Here is a 17,341-nt window from a genome sequence, read left to right as displayed (position 1 = left end):
GGCTGCAACAGCTGGAGCTGAACCGATCCGAGGCCAGGAGCCAGGAGCTTCTTCCAGGTCTCCCGCACGGGTTCAGGGTCCCAAGGCTTTGGGCCGTCCTCGACTGCTTTCCCAGGCCACAAGCAGGGAGTTGGATGGGAAGCAGGGCCACCGGGACTAGAACCGGTGCCTATATAGGATCCCGGCTCATTTAAGACGATGGCTTTAGCCTCTAGGCTATTGTGCTGGGCCCAAAAGCAATCTTTTTAATGTTAGATTCTGAACTTCTGAGAATATAGGTAGTGGAGTAGCTTTAGTGGCTCAAAGATTTCCTTTGGTTTTTGCATATGAAATAAATTGGCATGAGGCATATATCAGAAGTGATGTGGAACTGGTTGCTCAGCAGTAGAGCAGATTGAGCCTTTCCTACAGTTTGAGAACTAAGCAGTTCAGTTCATAATGGTCTTAGTTTAACTGATTTATTGCCTTTCTTTTCTTTTTTTTTTTTTTTTTTTTTAAACTTTAGTTAGAAATCTTTCATCCCCCTCAAATGTCTGCAGTAGCTACAGATGGGCCAGGTGAAACTGGGTCTCCCGTGTCAGTGGCAGGGAACCCACATACTTGAGCCAGCATCTTCTGGCTCCCAAAATGCAGATTAGTAGGAAGCTGTGTCAGAAGTGGAGATGAGAATAAATTGCAGGCACTCCCATAAGGGTTGCTGTGGTCTCAAGTAATGATTTAACTTACTGTGCCAAAATACGTAGTCTTCATATTTCTAAGAAAATATATATGCTATGTAAGTATACTGCATACATATAGTTACAGGTCAGTTAACAGTGGGAATACATTTTGAGGAATGAGTTTTTAGGCAGTTTCATTGTGGGAATGTCCTGGATGGAGTATGCTTGTCCAAATTTAGATGATATAAACCAGTCACTCAATGTGATCTCTTCATGTAGTCAAAGATGTGATAAATGTGAAGGGCCTAACACAGTAGCCTAGTGGCTCAAGTCCTCGCCTTGCATGCACATCGATCCCATGTGGGCACCAGTTTGCGGCTCCGCTTCCCATCCAACTCCCTGCTTGTGGTCTGGGGAAAGCAGTCGAGGATGACCCAAAGCCTAGGGACCCTGCACTCGCATGGGAGACCTGGAGGAAGTTCCTGGCTCCTGGCTTTGGATTGGCGCAGCTTTGGCCATTGTGGCCACTTGGGGAGTCAATCAACAGACAGAAGCTATTTCTGTCTCTCCTCCTCTATATATCTGAGTTTCTAATAAAAGTAAAAAATCTTAAAAAAAATGTGAATTATGAAGCTTTGTGCTATATTTAAGGAAGAGTTACAGAGACGGAGAAATCCCCTATCCACTGGTTCACTTTCCGAATGATTACAGTGTCCTGGTCTGGGCCAGAGGATTTTATCTGTGTCTTCCATGTGGGTACAGCGTCCCAAGAACTTGTCCATATTCCCTTGCTTTACCAGGCCTGTTAGCAGGGTGCTAGAATAGTTGTGGAGTGAGGACTGAAACCAGCACTGACATGGGATGCTAGCATTGCAGGTGCCTGTTTTCCCCCCTTGGCTGCAATGTCAGCCCCTAAAGTACTTTTTAGTGAGCAGAAAGTGTACGCTAAAATAATGACTAAATATAGTATAGTAAGTACATAACCAGTAACAGACATTTATTGTAACAAGTATTGTGTACTGTACAAAATTGTAGGTGTTGTACTTTTAGCCAACTGACAATACAGTTGGTTTACTTGCACTAGTATCACTACAAAGATGTAATGCATGGGGCCATGATGTTAGGACAACTATGACAAAATTAGGTGGTAGAAAATTTTCAGCCCCTTTATGGTCTTGTGGCCCCACTGTCATAGATGTGATCCGTTGTTGCCTCACATGTCACCATTTGGCGCATGCCTGTAGTGTTAACAAAGAACCAAGAAGCTGATGCATAGGAGGGATCTGAGAAGTTCCTTATCCCCCCAGATATTAATGACCAAAAGGAGTTTTTCTGCTTTGTCATTTCCAACACTGCAGTTTTTAGAGGCTAGAGGGACCCACCATTTTCCCTTGCCTTTTACTCATTCTCTTACCTAGTTCATTTTGAGGGAAAAAAAAAGACATTGCACAACTTTATGTTTTGACAAGTGCGTTTTCTTACAATTTAGTCAGTTTTAAGATTTGGAATTAAAGAATAATATTTGAACAGCTGTGATGTAAGAATTGAAAGTGGTCATGCATTATTTCTATGTTTATGAAAGTTAAACGTATTTATATAGGACTCTGGTAAAGAAAATTTGATTGTTTTTGAAACTTTTGTAATTTATTAAACAATTAGGATTAGTGGGGAGGATTCAAAGAAAAGCAAATATTGTTGTTGCTATTAAGGCCTTTTCAGTCTGGTAGGAAGTAAGATAAGTTAGTAGCTATCCATTTAAGTATGTGAAGTTTACTCAGGAGCTGTTAAAATTAGAAGTTTCTTAGAGGCTGCCTTTTGGCATTACAGTTGAGATGGTCCCTTGTTGAAGTGTTTGGGATGGAGTCTCTGCTCCATTTCTGGTTGTAGCTTCCTGCTAATACCCACCAGAGGAAGCAGCAGGTACTGGTTCAAGTACTTGCTTCCTTGACAGTAATGGGAAACTTGAATTGAGTTGAAATCTCTTGACTTCGGTTTGGCCGTCAGTAGCTATTGCTAGCGTCTACCAGCAGATGTACTCTCACTCTCTCTCTCTGATTTTGAGAAAATTTTAAAAAGATTTATATTTGTAGAAAGATTTACAGAGAGAAGGAGATAGAGATCTTCCATCTGCTGGTTCTCTCCCCAAGTGGCCATACTGGCCAGAGTTAGGTTAATCTGAAGCCAGGAGACAGAGCTGCTTCTGGGTCTGCCTCGCCAGTGCAGAGTCCCAAGCCTTTGGGCCGTCCTCGGCTGCTTTCCCAGGCCACAAGCAGGGAGCTGGATGGGAAGTGGAGCAGCCAGGACACGAACCGGTGCCCAAATGGGGTGCCAGCGTGTGCAAGGCGAGGATTTAGTTGTGAATCATAATGCTTGGCTCAAAGATGTACTTACTTTTTGTATGAAAGGCAGAATTACAGAGAGGAGAAACAGCTCCATTCGTTGATTCACTTCTGAAATGGCCACAATGGCTAGAGCTGGGCCAGTTTGAAGCCAGCAGTCGAGTCTCTTTGAGTTGCCCACAAATGTGCAGGAGCCCAAGGACTTAAGCTGTCCTTTGCTGTTTTCCCAGGCCATTGGCAGGGAGCTGGAAATGGCACCCATCTGGGATGTCAGAGTTGCAGGTAAAGGATTAATTTGTGCATGCCATGGTGCTAGCTCCTAAAATTAAATAAAAAAAAATATTTTTTAAAGTTTTTATTGGAAAGGCAATTTACAGAAAGAAGCAGAGGCAGAGAGAGATCTTCCATACACTGGTTTTCTCCCCAAGTGGCTTCAAGGCTTGAGCTATGCCGATGCAAAGCCAGAAGCCAGGAGCCAGGAGCCAGGAGGTTTTTCTGGGTCTCCCACGTAAGTACAGACACCCAAGTTCTTGGACCTTCATTTACTGCCTTTCCAGGCCACAAGCAGGGAGCTGGATGGGAAGTGGGCCAGCTGGAGCATGAAACAGTGCCCATATGTGATCCTGGCACCTGCAAGGCAAAGAGTTAACCACTGAGTCATTGTGCCAGGCCCAATATTTCTTGACTCAAGTTTTCTTCCCGCATATGGAGAGGACAGTTGTTAGGAATTTACATGATCAATAAGCAGCCCAGGTAATTTGGATGATTGAGAAGTTCCAATGTAAACAAATTAGATAATGTCACAAGAGCTTAAAGGAGGTCTGAAGGGGTTGTGGGGATTACTGAAGGAAATAACTGGCTGCCTGAGACAGCTTGAATTTTCTAGGATGAGGAAGATGAGGTGGTGGAGCAGTTTTTCCTTTTTAATTTTTTTTTTTAAAGATTTATTTACTTTTATTACAAAGTCAGATATACAGAGAAGGAGAGAGACAGAGAGGAAGATCTTCCATCCGATGATTCACTCCCCAAGTGAGCGCAATGGTCGGTGCTGCGCTGATCCAAAGCCGGGAACCAGGAACTTCTTCTAGGTCTCCCATGCGGGTGCATGGTTCCAAGGCTCTGGGCCATCCTCGACTGCTTTCCCAGGCCACAAGCAGGGAGCTGAATGCGAAGTGGAGCTGCCGGGATTAGAGCCGGTTCCCGTATGGGATCCCGGGGCGTTCAAGGCAAGGACTTTAGCCGCTAAGCCATGCCGCTGGGCCCCCTTTTTTAATTTTTTAAAAGGTATAATTTAACTTCTACTCAACCTACTAAGTCCTTACTTGATGATGAAGCTAAAGATAATAAAACATTAAAATTGGGCCTGAAATGGTAGCCTAATGGCTAATGTCCTCACTTTGCATGCATCGGGATCCCAGATGGGTATCAGTTCCAATCCCGGCAGCTCTGCTTCCCATCAGCTCCCTGCTTCTGGCCTGAGAAAGCAGTTGAGGATGGCCCAAAGCCTTGGGACCCTGCACCAGCATGGGGAACCCAGAGGAAGCTCCTGGCTCCTGACTTCAGATCAGCTCGGCTCTAGCCATTGTGGCTAGTTGGGGAGTGAATTAGCGGACAGAAGATCTTCCTTTTTGTCTCTCTTCCTCTCCTTATATGCATTTCCAGTGAAAGTAAATAAATGTTAAAAAAATTGGATTTTTTTGTTCTTGTTTTCCATTATACAGTTTTATAGGTATAGGTTTTCCCTTTTTTTTTTTTTTTTTTTTTTTTAAGATTTATTTATTTTTATTGGAAAGGCGGATATACAGAGAAGAGACAGAGAGGAAGATCTTGCATCCAATGATTCACTCCCCAAGCGGCCACAATGGCTGGAGCTGAGCCAGTCCGAAGCCAGGAGCTCTTCTGGGTCTCCCACGCGGGTGCAGAGTCCCAAGGCTTTGGGCTGTCCTGGACTGCTTTCCCAGGCCACAAGTAGGGAGCTAGATGGGAAGTGGAGCCTGCGGGATTAGAACCAGCACCCATATGGGATCCTGGTGCGTTCAAGGCGAGAAGTTAAACCACTGTGCTATCGTGCCGGGCCCTAGGTCTTCCCCTGTTTCACTACCATTCCTTCTCCTCGTTGTCTCCGGTTTTACAGAAATGTAGTCTTTCAGCTATAGTCATGACTCCCAGTATTCTGCTCTTTGTGTGTGGCATGACAGTGGGGTTATAGGCAGTGGTAGAGAATCTAGTATCTTGTTTTCAGGTGTATTTAACAGTTTTATTGGAGGTCTTCTTTGATTAGGGAGTAGGGATACATACTGCAGTTCTTTGTTTCCTGGTACTGGGGTCTCCATTACACTGTTTATGAGAATGTGATACTTGTTTACCTACTTATCTTTTTGTTTTGTATTTTGCCTAAGGTTGTCATATCAGAAAATACCTGTGATATTTATCCTGTTGGGATTGGCTTGTCTTATTGAGCTTAATGTCTTCACTTGGGACCAGTTTTTGCAAATGGTAGACTTTCATTTTTATAATGGCGCAATAGTATTCCACAGAATATGTGTACCACAATTTTTTTATCCAGTCCTCTTTTGATGGGTTTCTAGGTTGAAAACATTTGAATTTATAAAATGTTTCTTGGTGACTTTCCAACTTTTAGGCCAATAAAGCGGGTGCAGCGTCCATGATTCACTACATGGTCCTGATATCGGCTCGCTTGGTGCTACTCACTTTGTGTGGATGGGTGCTATGTTGGACCCTTGTAAGTCTCTTTCGAAGCCATTCAGTCCTCAATCTCCTTTTTCTTGGCTATCCGTGAGTACTTCAGTTTTTTGTTATCTTATTAGTACATTTTAGATACTGTTTCAGCCATGCAGACAATTTTGTAAAAAAAAAAAAAAAAAAAAAAGGAGGGGGAGATGAAATTCTTTGGCTATAAATCAGGAATTTCAGAAGTTGAAAATCAATGTATATGGTGACCACATAGTTTGTTTTCTATCCTGGGGCAAGAGGTGTAAACCAGGAAGGCTGTCCCAGAGAGCCTACCAATGGCAAATATTCTAATTAGCTCTGTTCCTGGAGCAAAGGCTTCTTGTACTACCTCTGTTGAGGTGAATGGTGGTCAGTTTTATGTGAATCAACTGACTCAGTCAGTTTTACTCTTAGTGGGTCATTTTGTTGATCAGATTACTTTCACCTTTGGGTTCATGTGAGAATTATATTTATTTAAGTCTTTCAACATGTGTATGGAAAATAAAAAGAAATTTGGGCCCAGCAGCGTGGCCTAGCGGCTAAAGTCCTCGCCTTGAACGCACCGGGATCCCATATGGGCGCCAGTTCTAATCCTGGCAGCTCCACTTCCCATCCAGCTCCCTGCTTGTGGCCTGGAAAAGCAGTCGAGGATGGCCCAAAGCTTTGGGACCCTGCACCCGTTTGGGAGACCTGGAAGAGGTTCCTGTCTCCTGGCTTCGGATTGGCTCAGCTCCAGCCATTGTGCTCACTTGGGGAGTGAATCATCAGACGGAAGATCTTCCTCTCTGTCTCTCTCCTTCTCTGTGTATCTGACTTTGTAATAAAAGTAAATAAATCTTAAAAAAAAAAAAAAGAAAAATTTAAGTTTTGTGCAAAACAGTTTTGAGATCCATGCATATGAAGAAGTCTTCATGAAGTTCATTAAAAATGGAGCTAGTATTGTGTGGCACATTTAGCTGCTACTTGTAATGTCAGTGTTCTGTATAGAGTGCCATTTCAAGTCCTGGTTGCTCTGTTTCTGATCCAAGTCCTTGCTAATGTGCTTGGAAAGGCAGTAGATGGCCCAAGAATGTGAGAGACCAGAGTGCAATTTCTGATTCCTGTCTTGAGTTTGGACCCTACCTGACTGTAGTGGGTATCTGGGGAGTGAACTGGCCAAGGGATTTTCTCTGTCTCTATCTCTTCTCTTTCTGTTTCTCTGACTTACAAGTAAGTAACTAAATCTTCTAAAAAGTTCATGAAAAATCCATATTATGAAAAACTGCATAGATTTGAGGTCTTCTTTTTTCATCAGTTTAATTCTGTTCTTCCTACAGACATTTTGTAATACCTTCATGTATATATTTACCTTCATGATATATTTATCGGTGTTTTATTATGGAAGTTTTATAGTATTCAGTGAGATTGAAAGAATTTTACTGTGAACACTGGTGAAATCTCCACCTAGAATTTACCTATTAATGTTTTGCTAGAGTTGAATAGTACATATCTAATCCATTTGTCTGTTCTTCTGTCTATCAACCCATGTTTTGGTGTATTTCAAATTTAAATTTCCAAACTCAGTTCCTTTCCCCTGAAATATTTCCAGTATTTGCCTACAGTTTTTTCTTTTGAGGTTAAATTTATATATAATAATACTCACAGATCTTGTGTACATTTGATGAGTTTTTCTGCCCAGTTCTGCTACCTCTCCCGCCCTACAACGTCCATTCACAGTGGGTTCCAGATCTGTGCCGTCCATCCTTTTCAGGAATATATTTATACCTTCTTCCTCTGTAGAAGTGATGAACACATATCAGTTGTTAATTTTGTATAATACATAGTTAAGTAAGACATCTTTTATTTCCTTTTCTTTTATCTGAATTTATTTCAGTGCAGTGACAATTTTATTTATAAAACCTAGATCAAAATTTGAAAGTTATTTCATGAGGACTGAGGAAGTATTTAAAATATTTTTAAGGGATGGTTGGAGTTACTATAATAAGCTGTTGAAAGTCTCAGAATCCAGTCCCTTAAGTAACTTCTAGAAATCTATTATATTTTTGGAGTTTCTGTCATTATTTGATCAACTATTTCTTGAGTGTGTCTTAGTTTCAATCAGTATGCTAGACTGTTGCATTGGAGTAAGCAGAATGAATTGTCTGTAAAACTTCAAGATTGGGGGAACTTTTATTTTGCCAAGCAATATTCGGGTATTTATAAGATAATTTTTCATCTATACAAACTTATTAACTTAAAAATTAGCCTGCTGCTCCTGGCACAGTAGCCTAGTGACTAAAGTCCTTGCCTTGCATGTGCTGGAATCCTATATGGGCACAGGTTCATGTCCTGACAGCCCTTCTTCCCATCCAGCTCCCTGCCTGTGGCCTGGGAGCTGGATGGAAAGTAAACTAAATGGAGGAGTAAATACGTGGAGTAAGATAACTGGCAAAGAGGAGCTAGGAGTACCTGTGGGAGTAGTGTGAGTTGTGTAGTAGCAGGCAAGGGAGTGATAAGAAATTATCGGTTGTACATAACATTGTGATTAAGAGAATCCTTGCTTTGTTTATGGTAGGGGAGAATAAAAATACATTTAGCTACATTTCTAAAAAGACAAATGGTTAAAGTATGATACAGTGCATGAGAATCCCTTTTTTCCCCTAAAGGTTTATTTTATTTATTTGATAATGGGAGAAGCAGAGAGATCTTCGATTTGGTTCACTCCCTAAATGGCCACTAGCAGCTGGAGCTGGACCAGATCAGAGCTAGGAGCCAGGAGCTCCTTTTCAGTTCTCCCATGTGTGGATACATGGACCCCAATTACTTGAGCCATCCTCTGCTGCTTTCCCAGGCACATTTTCAGGGAACTGCACTGGAAATTGAGCAGCTGGGACTTGAACCAGCACCCACAAGGAATGCCGGCACCATATAGCTTAAGTGACTATACCACAGCACCGGCCCTAAGGGTTCTTTAATATTATTAGAGTTTGTACAGATGGATATTTATGCATGAGAAAATGCTTTGTACCTGCATACATATACTCAGTTAAAATAGTGGGATATAAAGCAGTTTGTATCATATGGTACCAAATATAAAAGAAAAGTGTATGTAACTATACATAAAATTTACACATTGAGAGAATGTGTGCCCAGTAGTAAAATTGATTATGGATAGTCTATATTTTGTCACTGCAACTTCTCTGTGGTTTTCTATTACTCCATAATAAACACAGACTGTTTTTGCAGAGAGAAGTGAAAAGCCTTCCCAAACAGGGCATTCTCCACTGGCAGATTCCCTCCTGAGCCCTGTGTGCTCTGGTGCATCGTGACTGTCGTTGGGTGGACTTTGTTGTAAGACGGTGGGGTCTGATTTCCATATTCACCTTGTTTTACAGGTTTGGTGTTTATGTTCCTCTCTGCTGTTTCCACCAAGATAGTAGAGCTCATCTTCTTCTCACAGACTATAACTATGTGGTTCAGCAGCAGGCGGTAGAGGAAAGTGCCTCACCTGTGGGTGGCTTACCTAAATCCAAAGACTTCCTCTTCTTACTGCTGGAGTCCCTGAAGGAGCAGTTTAATAATGCCACGCCCATCCCCACTCACAGCTGTCCCCTCTCTCCAGACCTCATTCGCAATGAGGTGGAATGTCTGAAAGCCGATTTCAATCACAGAATCAAGGAAGTTCTCTTCAATTCTCTCTTCAGTGCCTACTATGTTGCATTTCTTCCCTTGTGCTTTGTGAAGGTAAGTGGTTATCTGTCTTGCTTTTATGTGCTTCCTGGATTGTGTGTGCTTTAAGTCAACTGGCTATTTCTTGTTTAATCCCCCTTTTCTCTGTCTCCCCTTTGGCAGCCTGGATGGTGGAGTTCGGCTGCATCTGGAGTGCACTAGTACCGCTCCTGGTTGGCGGATAGGTATTTCCGTAAACGTGATGCACCCCGTGGTGGTCCCTTCTTTTTTCCATTCCTTCTTTCTTTGTTTCTGTTTTTAGTTTCTGGGGAGAGTAAATGTTGTACTTACTTAGATTCAGTATGTAGTCTCTTCAGAGAACCAAAGTGGTAATCAAATTCAGCCTGCTGGGTGCTTCATCTTCACGTGGTTATCAGAAATTTCTTTGAATCTAATCTTCATCTAAACTTCAGCTTGACTTCAGTAGAAATAAAATGGTGTGGATGTCACCTGGGCCCAAAGCCATTTGAGACATTTTAGCGCCCTTCTATCGCCCATTCAGAAGCTCTTCTGCAGCTGGAGTGGTCCTTCAGAAGCACTCAATTCTCCTAGGAAGGAAACACTTAAAATATAATTGCCTCTCCCTCCCAGCCCTAACTCCTACAGCCAGAAAGTCAGGTGGCAGGATTTTGGAGGACTCTGCTCTTGAACTTTCTGCACGGACATCAGGACAACCAGTGCATGTGTGACTCAGTGTGACCCTGACCTGCAGGGCGTGTGTGCACGCACCCATCCCTGAGGTTGCCAGTTCATGGATCATTTCTCTCTTACCATCTCTTCCAGAGCACCCAATACTATGACATGCGCTGGTCATGTGAGCACCTCATTATGGTGTGGATCAATGCTTTCGTCATGCTCACCACCCAGCTGCTGCCTTCCAAATACTGTGACTTGCTGCATAAATCAGCTGCTCACCTGGGCAAGTGGCAGAAGCTCAAGCATGGGTCCTACAGTAATGCTCCACAGCACATGTAAGTAGGGAGAAGGTAAGACCATGTGACACTTTACATGTTGCTGGCCGCGTGTATTTGCTCTGTATGTCATTCTTGCTGTTGGCTTTGAACATTGAATTTTTAGTTTTGGGGCTACATGGATGCTTGTTATCACACTGAACTGATCACAGGGTGCATTAACTCATCCCCACTACCATCTTCAGCCTTTCCTTAAATGCATCCTAACTTTCAGCTGCCCAGTCATTCTTTAGTTTGTAATGTCTCCCAAGCTATATTCTTAGAGTTCTTTTTCAGTCTTAACCCTTTGCCGAAAATAATTCTTTTAGAGTTCTTTAAGATTCATTTTCTCATTTTCTTTGCCACAGCCAAGTAGAAGCTAGCTATTCATCTCACACTTCGATAGCTGCAGTTTGCTTCTCTTCCTTCTAATACGTGCAGGCTTGTTGTAGCAGTTCTTTTGCCTGTACTTTTTACTGTTTTTTCCTACACTCTATCCTGAATTTTTCCCTGCTTTTCATGTGTTAAAATGAAAACTGTCCCTGATTCTGTGTTCTCTTTAAATGTTCCTCATTGTGTCCCCTGGCCACCCATTTGTCTGCATGCTCCCTGACCCAAAAGGGCTCATTTTGGAACCCTTCTGAGCCCGTCATCAGACCTTTCTATCCGATTTGGACCATCTGCATCTTCTTTCTGTTTATAATTTGAGCGTTTCACAAATCTCATCCCCTGGAATTTTTTTCCTAATGAACTGGGACAGATTGAGGTGACCCTCCCTTCTGTTCCCCCTCACCCCTCAGAATTCTCCCTTCAATTATCTACCTTGATGTCTGATACAGATTAGCACAGGCCTTCAAGCCCAGGAACTGAGAGATTGGGCCAGGCTGAAAAGAAACCCGACTGTGGGCAAAGGACAGATTTCAATAAAAATTGAAAATACAATACACAGTACTAGTGCTGTGCATCTTCAGGCTCCTGATGGCGCATGGCCATGGGGTGTATCATCACTTTAATGCTGGTAAGTGGGAGCAAGGCCGGCGGAACATGTTATCAACTGGGAAAGCCTCAGGGTGCTAGATTTTTTTTTTTTTTTTTTTTTTTTTTTTTTTGGACATACCTAAACTGCTATCCCGGTTCTTGTCCTGGAAAACTAACCCTTGCAAAATCAAGAAGAATTGAATTAACTAAATAAAAAGGAAAATGAAAAACTTAACCCAAAGACTCCCATCCGCACCCAACTCTTTACATTGATGCCAGAAAAAATGAAGATGCTTTTTTCTTTGTCTTCCTTTCCCTAGAGAAACCTCTATAAAAACAAACCAGGAAAGCTGAGAATGTCAGTTTGTCAGTACCTTGGTTTATCTTTGTGCCCAACAATGTAGCTTCTCATAGCTGTGAAGTATTTGCATTATGTGATAGGTAAACTGATTTTCTAGCTCTTGGGCTTATCACTCTGCAGTAAATGTCATGCTAGTTTAACAGCGTATTAGCTTTCTCAGTGCTCATATTGCCGTTAGCTCTCTTGTTTTTTCACTCTGGCATTTCTACCAGTAGACTGTTCCTGTGGGATAGTGATGACTGTCCACCTACTCACACTGTACTGTCTCATATGTACCTTACCTACTCGAGTATGTCTTACTCTCCTGAGCCTCTTCAGTCCTGTGACAGAATTGACTGTGCAATTTTGTAACTTGTGTACTGTGTAGCAGTGAATTAAGCAACAAGTTGTGACTCCCTCCAGTTTGGCTGTGGATGGAGTTACAATGTTTTCACAATTCAGACAGATGAATCCTTTGTTTAATCCCTTCCATAGGAATATAGTTGGCTTTGCCAAACAGTGTCTTACCTGTAATTGCTAGTGCCCTAAGGTTGCATTTGTTTTTCCCTTAGTTGGTCAAAAAATACAATATGGCCTCAAGGAGTGTTGGTGCGACACAGCAGATGTTTATACAGAGCCATGGGACCATACAATGTGGCAGTGCCTTCCGATGTTTCCCATGCCCGGTTTTATGTAAGTACCATTTACTTGTTTACTTTTAAAACAAAGAAGATCACAGTCTTTTTTTTTTTTTTAAAGGCCTACTTGTTTGATGGACAAAGTGACAGTGAGAGGGAGAGACTGAGAGAAAGATCTTCCTTCATTTGGTTCATGTCTGAAATGCTCACAGCAGCCAGATCTGGACCAGGCAAAAGCCAGGAGCCAGTAACTATTCTGGTCTCTCCCAGGGGTGACAAGGTTCCAAGTACTTGAACCATGTCTACTTCCTTCCCAGGAGCATTAGCAGGAAGCTGGATCAGAAGCCAAACCTGTTTCAGACTAGCAATAGCCTTTGTCGTTTGAAGAGGTCTTCTGAAGGACAGGCTGAAAGTTGTGTGGCTGCTGTTCTAGTGTCAGTACCTGGGCTGATTTCTGTCCCGTTGGAATTTGTTGAATTTAGTTTTACTTGAAACAGCAGATAGTCATCTCAGACTTTTTCATTAATTTTTAATCATTTGGTTTAATGGTAATCTTAAGGGATATCTAATATAGTAGTAATGTGGTTTTGGGGTTTTTTTTTTGGTATTTGTGATATGGATTATCTCCTTGAGTTAACAGCCTTTTTTAAAAGTCTGCTGCCATGATTGGTAACTTAACTTTTGCTTTTTTTTTGGATTTAAAGGAGAAAAAATAAACCTAGAAAAAAAAGGAATAAGCAATAGATAGATAGCTACTAAATCCAGCTTCTGTTCTGTTTGAATGTATGCCATGGATTATATTCCATTTGATCTTTCAGTTTGCCAGAACTGGTGGCTCCAAGGGACAGAAGTGTTTTTTACTTATAAAGAGCCAGCTCACTAAATAAAAAGATAGGAGGCATGCGGAGAATCATCTTTAAGAAGTTCTTGGAGGGTTTTTTTATTTATTTGTTTGTTTGTCTTTGAGATCCTAGTATGAGACTGTGATTTACATGTGTTTGTAAACTAGGTACCTACCGGGAACTTGGATCAGGGTTTGGTCCTTGTAAATAACATACTAGGGAAGACTGAGTTCTCCAGGTCTTCAGTGACTTTTTGTTAGTCTGTACAAGCCAAAGATTTTTTAAGAATTTTCTACTGGAAAACTGTTTGCCTTGCTAGCATTGAACACTGAAGAATCAGGTGGAATCCATTGAAAAATATTAGGCAAATTAGTGCACAAAGATCAAAGAGTGCTTCTCAGAAATCCTTGGCCAACAACATATAAATCACTCGGCACACAATTTTATATAATCTTTTAAAATGTTTGCTTATTTGAAAGGCAGAGGGAGTGAATTGTTTTCCATCTGCTGTTTCACTCCCTAAACTTTGGCCCACAACAGCCAAGTTTCAGCCAGGCCAGGCCAGGATCTGTGAACTCATTCCGAGTACTTGACATTACCTGCTGCCTCCCAAAGTGCTCGTTAACAGAAAACTGGGTGAGAATGAGCGCCAGTCCCAGTCAGACACTCTGGTTGGGAAGTGAGGTCCCCAGGCAGCACCTTACGCTGCTGCTCCAAGCACCTGCCCCGGTGTACTCTGGCTGATTTGGGACCTCTGTCCCATGCATATGAATGAAGGATTCTGGAAGATTCCAGTGATTTTTATATTTGGAAATGATTCTCAAGCACACTAAGATTTGAAGCATTCATTTAAAATGTGTTAGATTTTTGAAACCTCACCTCACCTTACCACTCCTTCTGTAGCTTACTGGCATAGATAATTCTAGACTTAGCATGGAATCTGAACTTACCTTTCTGAATCCGTTTTTGGAGCATTAATTCTGGACCAGTTTTGTACATGACATTACTGAATCTCATGTAATATAACCCAAGTCAAGGCTTTGATTTGAGTGATTTTGCCCCTTTTTGTCAAATTCTCAGTTTTCCTGCTTTTCTCCTTGTCCTGTCATTGTACATCCTATTTTTAATATCTACAATAAATAAATAAACAAGTAGAATTACTCGGTGTAGAAGATTTTAGTCAGTGACCGGTAAGTACCCATATAATGTCAACTTTTACCTCTTGAGTTGCACAACTTATTTCCCATTTAGTGCTTTATCAAGTCTCTATTTAGAGAAGTATACGTTTGGTCATTTTAAATAAAAAGACATTTCAAAATATAAGAAAAATGTCTACAGGTAGTGTCCTGGATATACTATCTCTTCAGGCCTCAGAAACATTGAAATTAAATTTATTCCATCATTTCTGGAGCAAAGGGAATAAAGTTTGGTTCTATACGTTAATAGCAGATAAACTGATCTGTTTATTAGTGTATATCACACCCATAATAAGAAATTGTGAAAAATAGCTGGAGAACTGTAGCCTTTACTCTTTGGTGAAATAACAACTTGCCTCTTCCTTACAGTTTCTCTTTCATCGACCGTTAAGGCTGTTAAATCTGCTTATCCTGATCGAGGGCAGTGTCGTCTTCTACCAGCTGTATTCCTTGCTGCGGTCGGAGAAGTGGAACCACACGCTTTCCATGGCTCTCATCCTCTTCTGCAACTACTATGTTTTATTTAAGCTCCTCCGGGACAGAATAGTGTTAGGCAGAGCATACTCCTACCCACTCAACAATTATGAACTGAAGGCAAACTAAGCTGCCTCTCAACAATGAGGGAGAACTCAGATAAAAATATTTTCATACGTTCTATTTTTTTTTCTTGCAATTTTTATAAATATTTAAGATATTTTATATTTTGTATACTATTATGTTTTGAAAGTTGGGAAGGGTAAAGGATATCAAATGTATCCATAAAGAAGGTGATGTGATCTTTCATGTGTTAGTATATCTGACTTATACACATATGAGATGAATGCCTCTTCAGTAAAGAGATTGATTTGTTTGTCTGGCTCTGGAATAATTCATTTATCTATGAACACACCTCGTGTATCATTTGACATAGTCCAGTTGGTGGGTCTGCTTTTTTGTTTTGTTTTGTTTTGTTTTCAGTCCTTTTCATGATTCTGTTTAGTCTTTGGCTGGCCAGTAATTATGGTGGGAGACAGTGGGTTTCCTGCTGGTTCCTCTCCACTCTCCAGTCAGCCCGTTAACGGTGTTGGAACACAGAGGAAAGAGTGAGTCAAAGTCCCGCAGTGGTTCTGTTTTCTGAGGTGCTTGCCCACCACCCGGCGTTTAAAGGCACTCTGCATGCGCTGCAGCCCTGAGGCTCAGGGCTTTGCTGTCACATACCATCCTCCCTTTTCTTGTTTCCAGAGATTGTCCTTTCATTTTGGGTAGTTTGAAATAAAAGGCAGAGAGTCTCTAGAGTGACCACACTCAGGAAGGAAGTGGTGTGTGCCTGGGCCATTGGGAGATGTGTGCAGCACGTGGGCTAGCAGATGAGTAGGTTGAAAATACCAAGAAATTTGAAGGACAAGTGAGTCCTTGGCCAAACCAGGCAGCCAAACAGCAGCCTACCCACTGTGCCATTACTTCTGGAATTATGAGGGAACATGAAATTCCGAAAGTTCTGTTTTCTCATCAAAGTATATGATACATGTTTTCCAGAACCTTCATGTTTGTGAGCATTGATTTTTTTTTTTCAGTATCACTTCCCCTATTCTTGAAAAGTGATAGATTAGTCTACTAGTCTACTCTTTTTGTCGATAGTCACCCAAACTTTTGACACCTTATAGACACCCTAAAACATGTTGTTTTCTATATGGGGTTTTTACACCATGAAACGAAATATATTGCACAGTTCATAAACTGGCTGTGAAAACAAACTTTAGCAGAAGAGTTGACAGAATTTTTAGCAAAGGAAGCAGTACGAGGAATGTATATCACTACCCAAAGTAACTACCTGGCATTTAGTCAGTCAGTTCAACCATTCAACAAATGTACAGCAATCAGCAGGCACTGTATCAGGCATTGTGTGTGTAGCAATGAATAAGGAATGCGAAGACCCTGTCTTCACAGAGCTTACAGTGTGTGGGGAGGAGGCCGGTTATACACAACATGAAATAACTCCATTTCTCCATATTTCCTGGTAATTGTGATATTTGCAGGAAATAGACACAAAAGAAAAATAAACTAGGGCCAGGAAATAGTGGTGGGATAGGCTGCTAGAAGGCATTTTTAAAAGATGAGTATTGAACAGAGATGACAAAGTGACAATCATAGAAATGGTTGTGGGGATAATTCAGCGTAACAGCAAGGGCAACCAGGTGCAGAAGCATCTGTGGGATAACACTCAGGTACAACCAGCTCCTGCCCAGGCCACCCGTTCCTGGTAGGCACTACATTCGTAATGGTTTTCTGGCTCTTCTATCATGGATCAGGTGAGAGAAAGGAAAAGAAATAGGAAATAAATGCCTGTTAAAGAATGGCCAAGCTGTCATGTTTGGACTTAAAAACTGTGTGGAAAGGATGGTATAGCAAAGGATCAGGTAGGCGAATTTGGAATGCTGGAGAAGGAGATACTTGAGTATCTATGAGGGGCCTCTGTTGGGTCAATGATCCTGAACAATCACAGGAATGAGCAGAATGGGAACACCCTTCAGCATGCTATTGACAGCATCCATGTTTATTTCCTGAGCTTTGTTTCCTTCCCTTGCCTATCATTCACCTCTCACCCCCCATTTCTGTTTACTGGGCAGTTAAGTGTCAGGAGCTGCTTCTGCTGGAAATAGTGATGTCAGAGTGTATCAACTAATGGGCAGCAGGCACATCAGTCAGTTGCCATAGAAGGATGTTCACTAATTCAAGCATGTATGGCATTCCGTGGTGAATACAGGGCAGGAAGTGATCAACTGCTTCACGGGAATGGGAACTGACTGCAGTCAGGGAAAGCTTTTCTAAAGGAGAGCTAGGATTTTACCATAGGTGGAGCAGTCATGCTTTTCTCATCTGGAAGGATGCTGTGATCTGACCTGGCTTTTGGGGCACAGAATATACAAAAATTAAGCTATGGACCTGCATTACTTGTTCAGAGAACAAACTCAATAATGC

The 17,341-nt window shown here is 41.7% G+C and overlaps 1 protein-coding gene across 4 annotated transcripts in view; it reads left to right on the top strand.

Annotated features, from left to right (window-relative positions):
* TMEM39A (transmembrane protein 39A) overlaps positions 1 to 15,233 on the top strand; it is a 31,913-nt gene extending 16,680 nt beyond the window's left edge. For all 4 annotated transcript variants that reach the window (XM_058661929.1, XM_058661930.1, XM_004577880.3 and 1 more), the window contains 5 exons: positions 5,640 to 5,794; positions 9,106 to 9,454; positions 10,223 to 10,410; positions 12,280 to 12,400; positions 14,753 to 15,233. In XM_058661929.1, the coding sequence (XP_058517912.1) occupies positions 5,640 to 5,794; positions 9,106 to 9,454; positions 10,223 to 10,410; positions 12,280 to 12,400; positions 14,753 to 14,986 (1,047 nt within the window). In that variant the 3' untranslated portion in view covers positions 14,987 to 15,233. The remainder of the gene's footprint in view (positions 1 to 5,639; positions 5,795 to 9,105; positions 9,455 to 10,222; positions 10,411 to 12,279; positions 12,401 to 14,752) is intronic.
* Positions 15,234 to 17,341: the final 2,108 nt, after the last annotated feature.

The sequence above is a fragment of the Ochotona princeps genome, chromosome 3, assembly GCF_030435755.1.
Source record: "Ochotona princeps isolate mOchPri1 chromosome 3, mOchPri1.hap1, whole genome shotgun sequence".
In the NCBI taxonomy this organism is placed as follows: domain Eukaryota; kingdom Metazoa; phylum Chordata; class Mammalia; order Lagomorpha; family Ochotonidae; genus Ochotona; species Ochotona princeps.
Note: the sequence above shows the minus strand (reverse complement) of the source record. Positions and strands in the feature narration are given on the sequence as shown.